Genomic DNA, 8,450 nt, shown 5'->3' with positions numbered 1-8,450 from the left:
ATCCGCCCAGGCGGTACCGCAACGCGCCAAACACGGGCGAATTGAAGCCCTGGATAGGATCACATTGGTGGACACATGCTGTCTCTCTCTGGCCACGGTGCTGACTCTTGCTTGCTTGCTCTTTCCTGGACTCCATCTCTCCATCCAGCATTGACCTCAAACACCAGCGATTGCGCTTCTATCACTGATTCCAGGCCAACACATCATTCCAAGCAGACATGAATTCTGCACGATGATTCCATTCCGTCACCACGTTCCTACAAGCCTCTTCCTACGCTGCCTGTTGAGTTGCGCGGGCGACGTTGAAGTAACCAGTGAGAAGCATAGGCCGGGGATCGAAGCCCAAGTCTTCGTAGTTGGGAGCTGTGCGATATGCCGGCATAGCCTCCGCCTTCTCCACAGCTGCCGATGAGAGAGTGGCCAGGTCAGCCAGATGCTGGAGGCCCTGGCTGGCCGCAGCCTCCATTGCCGATGTCGTCAAAGGTGCGGCGGCACTCGTCGACGGACGCAGGTGGTCAGCGACCTTGTCCCTGATAAGTCCATCAAACACCGAAGCTGGCAATGTTGAGTCTCGGAAGGTGCTGAGCAGGTTTGTTGCCTCCTCCTTTGTCTTGTCGACCTTTGCCAGTTCAATAAGGGTCTGGACTGTGAGTACAATGAAGTGGTGGTGCAGAGGCGTAATGAGCTGTGAGTGGCTTGTCAAGAGACTCATCGTCTCACGGCAGGGCCACAGGGCATCAGTAGCTCTGGAGGACGGGTTGAGAAGATATGCCAGCAGCCGACAATGCCAGTACACAAGATGAACCATGGGGTATGTGCCTGGCTCGATGTGGGAGGGTAGGCCCTCGCGGAAATCTTCAACCCATGCGTCCATGAAAGAACCGACCATCCGGTCTCCAAAGGTCGGGTGCAAGGGTTCTTGGAAGTTTGTGATCATGACTGAGGCGCGGCTCAGGAATTTCGACGCTTCTAGAAAAAAGAGTTAGTCTTCCATTCATGTAGGATTGGGTTCTCATGTGGACATACTTATCAGGAGGATTGGAACCTCGCCTACCACCACCTGCAATCCAGGCATGATGACAACACTCTCGTCCCTGATCAACGACGGTACTCCAGAGCCCACTGCGTTCCACCGATCGAGCATGACCAGCGACCACCAGATTCGAGCGCGAAGTTGGCTCTCTGAATCAGAACTAATATCGCCCTCAGACGGGTCCAACTTGGACTGATACAGCTTCAAGGCATTGGCACCTGCTACAGCTCTGCCCAGAATGGATTCTTTAGGGGCACCAATGGAACCGGTTGCCCGGTTGTCAGCCTCGATAATCATGAGAAGCAGCGTCTGAAGGAAGACGATGTTGGCTGCGGGACTTCGGGATGCAGAGTCACCGGCCTCCCATTCCACGAGCAGTGTGTGAGCTAGGCGGACATCGCCAGGGTTTCCTGACTGGAAGGTCGGGAATGAATGCATGGTACCCGACAGGGCCTCAACAAACGCTTCGCGAAGAAGGCCGGGGCACTCCGCGAGGTAGTCCTGAATCAAAGCCCTGCTGTTTGGCAGGAAGGGAAGGTAAGGATGGATGATGTTGGTGTATCTGGAAAATTGGTCAGTTCAGGTTACTAATACTTGGCTGTCGGCGCTGGCAGATGGCGACGCGAACTCACCCATCGAACACGGCATCGTCAACGTCGCGTGGTTGATCAATATCCGGCATATCTGCGACGGCGCCATCCATCGGGGCCACCGGGGGCCGCGGCTGCATGTCATTCTTAATGGGCATGGGCTGAGGCGCCAAGCCGTTGGCGGAGAATGGTGATGATTGGTATCTGTCGGACGGAGTCGCCATGGGTTGAAGGGGACGGTGCTCATTACCCCAGGCGGCTTGCCTGGTCGGTGCCGGCGTGGACAAGTCCGCGCTGGAAATACTTGAAAAAGGTCGCTTTCGCGTGGCATCTTCGCCAGGACCTGTGTCTGTCAGAGACGTCCCGTAAGAGAAGCCGCAACTGCCTCAAGCCCGCATCATGTGTGAACTTACCCTGGATCTCGAGCTTGCCCTCGATACTGTTGATCCTGTCGGCCAATTCTTTGATATATCTAGGGTTCATCAAGTCAGCTGTGGAGTCTTCAATGAGCCGTGGCCTTGGAGCTTACCCCTTGCTGGGACCTCGCTTCTGAGGAACTCGGCTGAACATGCAGCGAATACCGGATCGCTTGCAGTTGGAGCATGGGTTGTCTCCAGAGTCCGACTGGGCGTCACACTTGACCTTCTTCCTTCGACACTCGTCGCAGGCGCGGGATACCTTGGACCGCTTTCTGGGAGGCGTGCTGTCTCCAAGAGCATAGGCCTGTGAGAGGTGGTGATGGTCCATGGGAACAGGAACCGGGACGTGCTGAAGAGCCGACTCAGGTAAAGCCTCCTCGGGGACATACGGACGGGGAGGGGGCTGATGTTGATGTTGGTGTTGCTGCGGTTGCTGGTGCTGGTGTGGGAGCTGGTGCGGGAGCTGATGCTGGTGCGGGTGCTGTTGCTGTTGCTGCTGTTGCTGCTGTTGCTGCGGTTGCTGCTGTTGTTGCTGTTGCTGGTGGGGGTGCTGAGGCGGAGGCGGAGGCGGAGGCTGCTCCGGATGAGGCATGATGCTCCTAAGGCTAGGGTCCTCGACGCTCATGTTGGGATCCGTGACATGCATCATCGGCTCTCCCGCCAAGTCTTGGCCCAGTTGAGCAGCAAGTTGCAGCTCCTCGACGCTAGCAGAGTGAGATGGTTGCTGTTGAGGGGTCGGCGGAGGTTGGTGTTCCTGTTGAGGGTCATCCCGAGGGGCTGAATGGTAGTATGGGCCAACATCTTGGTCTTCGGCTGTAGGAGATGGGTAACTGGGAATTCCGTCGGGCATGGACTCTTCTGGTATCTGGTCTTCCGGCATCTGGCCATCGTGCATCCGATCATCCTGCATCTGGCCATCTTGCATTTGAGCATCTTGCATTTGAGCTTCGTGCATCTGGCCATCGTGCATCTGGCCATTTTGCATCTGGTCGTCTTGCATCTGGCCGTCTTGAATCTGGCCGTCTTGCATCTGGCCATCCTGCAAATGATCATCCTGCAGTTGATCATCCTGCAACTGACCATCCTGGATTTGGTTCTCGTGTGCCTCCGGCACTTGACCCTCTGGCACCCTCTCTTCCTCTGGCATTGTTTCCTCTTGGATGCCCTGCGTCTCCAATTTCTGCTCCTCGATCTCGCCTTCAGGCGACGGTTTCATCTCGGCCATGCTGATGTGCGCGGCAATGGTAATTGTCGAAAGTGATACTAGGAGCGCGATCACCTAGCGAGAACAAGGCAGCCTCGACAGCGCGACTTTCTGTCGTCCGCCTGACAATGTAAGACTGCAAAGTGTTGGGTCGTGCAATCCAATCGATCAAGTTTCGCACGCGGCGGGAGGAAGGCAAGGGCGGCGTGATGTCAATTCGCGATTGGGAGCGAACGGGAATCAAAAGAGTTCGGACAGGCCGCTGGTGATGTCGAAAGTCGCGTCGAGGAGCGACTGGGATTCGCGCATGCACACACACGCGTCGCAGTTGGTCGCACGATGAAAATGACGAGTCCTCTTCGAGGTTGAGGCGACGCCAATCTGATGAAAATTTTCTGTTGGAGGACTACATGATCTTAGTACAGACTTCTTCGCTCATTGCTCATAAACGCGTAAAATCAGCTTCGATGGAAGCTCCTTCCTCGGTGCTCGGTCTGGCCCGGAACAGCTCGCAGCTCGCAGCTCAAAGCTCAAGCTCCAGAGCTGGTCATCTGTCCGCGTGGTTCTCGTCGAAATTGTCGAAACATTGCGACACCAGCGATGAGGCCCATTGCCATGGCGCGGTGCCGTGTTCACAACAATTTGGTACAATTGAGCGTTGGGGTTGGTAGACGATTCTGGCTGACTGACCTTGACTCTCTTCAAAAAAAATAATCCGACGCGGGCTTCGTGATGGATCTGCTTAGCAGGCGATCTGGTGGACGGAGGAGGAAGAACCAGGCTGCCGATGGAGGTTTGAAAGGCGTTGATTGATCCGGGGACACGCTGGAGTTTTGACCTTTGGTCCTCGCTGGACGGTCTCGGGGCGATTCAATGTGGGGCGCCACCGGCGTCAGGGCTTCCAGGTTGTTCGGTACACGACTGATCGGAAGAATTTTTTTGGGTGTCGATAATTGGACGAGGTGGTGCTCTCAGCCAATTATGTCAGCAGAGTTTATCGGCCTGACCTCAACGTTTGGAATGTGGCTGGTGCGAAAGCTGGGGCCATTCTGGGATGCGTGCTTTCACCTTTGCATGTTTCGCTTCAAATCCACTCCAGCTCTTGCCGAGAACTCTTTTACGGGTGTTTGGAATGGAATAAGCCAGGTCCAGGTTCTTTTCGGGTGAATATCACATAACTTCCCATGATATCGGTATCGATTTATTGTGATCTTTGTCAGGAAGGTCAATGAGCCTCAGTGTCCTCTGTAAGTCGAGCAGTCCGAACACGATGGCATCGCCCAGCAAGTGCCGTGAGCCAGTCGTTGACATTGGCTGGCTGCTCGTCCCATAGAACTACTTCCAAGCACATTGAAAGCACCTAGCAGTCCAGGTACTCGCAAGTCAATCATGGCGCAGCCGAAAAATTGGCCAGCAGGGCTCGTTTACCTCGCGGCGCCGTCACACTCACGGTTACTAAGCCCATCACAAAAGCTCGCAATCGCCCAGAAGACGCCAGAGCTGCGGGAGATTCCCGCTCAAGACACGATACTACCGAGTCCTCTGGTCAAGATCACACCCATCACGGATGACAAACATCCGGCAAAGGGCCAGTGCGGACTCTTCGCCGCGAAGCATCTCAAGCCTGGGACCTTCGTCCTACCGTATCTTGGAACGGTACATCCGGACTCTCCCTCCAAGTCCGACTACGATCTCTGGCTCGACCGGGACGCCGAGATCGCCGTGGATGCGGACAAGGGCGGCAACGAGGCGAGATTCATCAACGACTACAGGGGCATAGGGGAGCGGCCCAACGCTGAGTTTCGTGAGGTTTGGAGCTGTAAGTTCCGGCAACGATGCATGGCTGTCTTTGTGCTGCCGGAGAGGAAGGATGGTCGGGGAAAAGGCGGCGTTGCCAAGGGGGAGGAGATTTTGGTCAGCTACGGGAAGGGTTTTTGGGGTCATCGAAAGCCAGAGGAGTAGCATTGCTTCGAGGAGGATAAACAACATCGCCAGACCGTGACCTGAGAGATACCAAAACATGACCAACTAGATTCTGGCGTTTAATCTCTAAACTGTCCCTGTGGAATATATCTCCAATCCGAGATGTAAGCCGGAGTCGATCCAGATCCCCCATTGCTCGTGCAGTACACTCCGAGGAACACCCCTGGATCGATGTCAACTCTATCAAACGTTTTCTTCTGACGACACTCGACTCACCTGTAAACCCCCAACTAAGAGCGTCATTCGACGCGTATAAGAGCGTCCTCATCTTCGACGCCGCACCAGCAGGACCAGCCGAGAACGAATAGTGCGTCATGTTAACAGCCTTGACCTCCAGACTTAACGGCTCGCCCACCCATTCTTCCGGCACCGGAGCCACGATGTCAGCAGGTACGGGTATGTATGATGCGCCTCGAAACCTGAAGTGCAATGTCGGCTTGTCAGGGTCCCCAACCTCGGTCAGGTTCTGTCCAGGAAACGCCTGTGTACTCGAGTTCGCGGGTAGCAAAACCACGCCGAGATCAAAATGGTGGTTTTGAGTGAGGAAGACAGAGACCCCGGCCTCCTCCTCTTCTGCTGTTGGAGAAAAGTCAACTGTGACACTGTAAGTGAAGAGTGTATCCTGCTGTCTCCTCCCGACGAACGTCTGTCCGGAAGGTCCGGCGTAGTTGCCGTTCAGCGCCGTCAAGTTGAGCTTTGACGGCGTCAAGCGTAAGCTGTTGGGCCGTTCAGAAGGCGAGATGGTGTAGGAGCCCTCGATTGGAAAACGCCAGTGAGTAAAATGGGCAGGTAGCGATGAGTTTGGCTCGAAGTTGATGTTGTCTGCCTCAACTTCACCCAGCGATGTCCAAGGTCTGCCTTTATCAGTAAGTATTGAGGAATAGGGGCGTAAGGAAAGATGCGCGTACCCAGGGCCTTCAATATCCAAATTAGTCTTTGGCATTTCCCAACCACTCATCTTGCCTTGGATGGGTGTCATGTACGGCCACTCTCCCTCTTCCCAAGTTACAGCCGTCAAGACTGTTTCGCGGACCATCGGGAAGTAGACCCATTCCGGACCGGATCGTGTCGATAGGGCAACACTCCACCTAGTTTCTCATGAGTATGGATACCTAGCATTATCGTTTCACCTACCAATTTCCAGACCCATCTTGAAAGAGGTCTGCGTGGCCGACAGTTTGAACTGGGAACTGTAAGTATCGTTTCAAGCAGAGGCTCTTTGATCTCGAAGACGTGGCATAGCATCAGGAAACTAAAGAGGAAATAAAGGAGAATCAGCTTACAGTAGTTGGTAGTATTCGCATTAGTCAGAATGGGGTTTGCTGGGTTCGAGTCGTACGGGCCGTCGATGTTCTTTGACCGAGCTATCGTGACCATGTGCCCAAGCCCAGTGCCGCCTTGCCAAGTCAGTATCTAGCCCAAGCAAAACAATACCGGGTGAGATACCTTCAGCAGCCAACAGGTAGTAATACCCATCTTTGCGGTAGAGGTGAGGCCCTTCCGGCGCCTGGGTGTACTTTAATTGCGAACAGGTTCTCATCATCACGTCAGGGACTTACCATGCCACCTGTTCCATTCCAAATAGTCCTCCATTCTCCGACTTCTCCAGTCTCCAGATTCGCTTCGGCTTGTTGTAGCCAAGGTCTTTCCAAAGTCAGTACTAATATTCTTGGACTGAAAGCCGCAGTAGGTACCCAATTTTCCAAGCATGGCCGCCATTGATGTAAGCCTTGCCATCATCGTCCCAGAAGGGTTCCGTGTCGTAGCCTTCGAACTCGAAATGGACAGCATTTGACCACGAGCTATCTTCGTACGGGTTGCTGCTTTTGAAGATGATCTTTGTGAAAATCAGTCCTGCGGAGCTTATTTCACGACGTCAGTGTTAAAACCACCTACATTGTCCCATCTGGTTGCATCGTCCGCTTCCTTTTCGTCATCTACAAGAGTCGTCACCAGCCAGAAAGTCTTATCATGGTAGCGAAGCGTTGGCGCCCAGATCCCGCTGCGGCTGTCAGGCCTGGCTTGCACAAGAATCGTCATGGTAGATCACAGACCTTGTGGACCGGTTAGTCTCAGCAAGCCGGGGAAGTTGTTCCTTTCGATTGAGAACATGTCCTGCATCGTCTAAGCCAGGTTTCACGTATTAAGTTCATAGAGGACCAACCGATTAGTTTCCAGTTTTGCAAGTCTTTGCTTGCATGCAGTGGGATGCCCGGGAAAGCGTTGAAGCTGGACGAGGCACAGAAGAACGTGACATCCCATTCGGGCGCGAATATGCAACTCGGATCAGGATGGAAGCCTGGTAAGATGGGGTTGTAAAAGGTCGAGTTGGATGTCTCGGCGAGGACAAGCAGAGGGGATAGCGACCCCAGTAGCAACACGGCATAAGTGATGTGTGTCAACATGTTGCCGATTACTATGAGGACTAAGAAACGAGGGTTCCTCTTGCTGCCCCGGTCATCATCGAGATCATCCTGAGCACTTATACAAACGCGGGCCGAACTCTCCCTGAAGACAAGGTGCTTGAGGAGAGATGGCACGCTAAGTGCTTTTACCCTGTACAGATGCAGCACCCCGCATATCTCGTACGGGGTGACATCACCGGGTAAATAGCTGCTGCGGGACACATGATGAGGTTGGACGAAGATCTTGTTTAGTTGCTGCCTCTAATTCGAACTCAATCGTCTTGTTGCGTGACGGTGCCTCGTATCTTGAAAGCTCGTCGTTGGCTTTCTTCAGGCTGGAACGATGAACCAAACCTCAAAGGTATGCTCTAGTGAAGTATTGGTGCCTGGTTTGTCATAGTGTACTAGAATGCCTAGCTCTTTAAAGCGGGATTGATTCAGGGCTGAGTTCCCTTGATTTGCTGCCGCATAGTGCCCGATGCCGGAGAATCAAATAGAGCACTTGGATACGCGGACTTTCAGGTTGATTTACTTTAGAAGATCAGTCCCCCGCTACCCCGGGGAAGTGGACACCGAAGATCATCCCGGTCGAGTGCGGGGTGTGCTTGGCTGCCAGCTTTGGTTCAGTGTGACGTTGGAAGCAAGTAAGCATGAAGGAGAGACAGGTGGAGTTGGGTGACCTGCTTGTTCGCGGAGACGATCCGATCTCAACGTACTCACGTGGCATTACAATAGCCAACGGGACTCAACTGCGTTGGACCGCGAGGTCGCAATTCTTCCAGCGTGTAGATCAACTGGGCCCTGCTCTTCGACTGG

At 54.0% G+C, this 8,450-nt stretch overlaps 3 protein-coding genes across 3 annotated transcripts; 1 reads left to right on the top strand and 2 right to left on the bottom strand.

Annotated features, from left to right (window-relative positions):
• Positions 1 to 271: 271 nt before the first annotated feature.
• Positions 272 to 3,267, bottom strand: CkaCkLH20_06413 (uncharacterized protein; the record flags this gene model as incomplete). Its single annotated transcript, XM_038889130.1, has 5 exons — positions 272 to 969; positions 1,027 to 1,595; positions 1,666 to 1,966; positions 2,037 to 2,095; positions 2,153 to 3,267. The coding sequence occupies 5 exons, from the start codon at positions 3,265 to 3,267 to the stop codon at positions 272 to 274; spliced, it is 2,742 nt and encodes a 913-aa protein (XP_038745428.1).
• Positions 3,268 to 4,635: 1,368 nt separating this feature from the next.
• CkaCkLH20_06412 (SET domain-containing protein) lies at positions 4,636 to 5,208 on the top strand (the record flags this gene model as incomplete). The annotated part of the gene is made up of 1 exon (XM_038889129.1): positions 4,636 to 5,208. One exon carries the CDS (start codon positions 4,636 to 4,638, stop codon positions 5,206 to 5,208), a length of 573 nt encoding a protein of 190 aa, XP_038745427.1.
• An 80-nt stretch (positions 5,209 to 5,288) lies between these two features.
• Positions 5,289 to 7,269, bottom strand: CkaCkLH20_06411 (uncharacterized protein; the record flags this gene model as incomplete). The annotated part of the gene is made up of 9 exons (XM_038889128.1): positions 5,289 to 5,392; positions 5,446 to 6,083; positions 6,138 to 6,317; positions 6,364 to 6,412; positions 6,513 to 6,626; positions 6,676 to 6,736; positions 6,789 to 6,873; positions 6,924 to 7,066; positions 7,126 to 7,269. 9 exons carry the CDS (start codon positions 7,267 to 7,269, stop codon positions 5,289 to 5,291), a joined length of 1,518 nt encoding a protein of 505 aa, XP_038745426.1.
• Between the last annotated feature and the right edge of the window lie 1,181 nt (positions 7,270 to 8,450).

Source organism: Colletotrichum karsti (genome assembly GCF_011947395.1).
Source record: "Colletotrichum karsti strain CkLH20 chromosome Unknown Scaffold19, whole genome shotgun sequence".
NCBI classification, from domain to species: Eukaryota; Fungi; Ascomycota; class Sordariomycetes; order Glomerellales; family Glomerellaceae; genus Colletotrichum; species Colletotrichum karsti.
The sequence above is the reverse complement of the archived record's forward strand: the minus strand, read 5'-3'. Positions and strand labels throughout refer to the sequence as shown.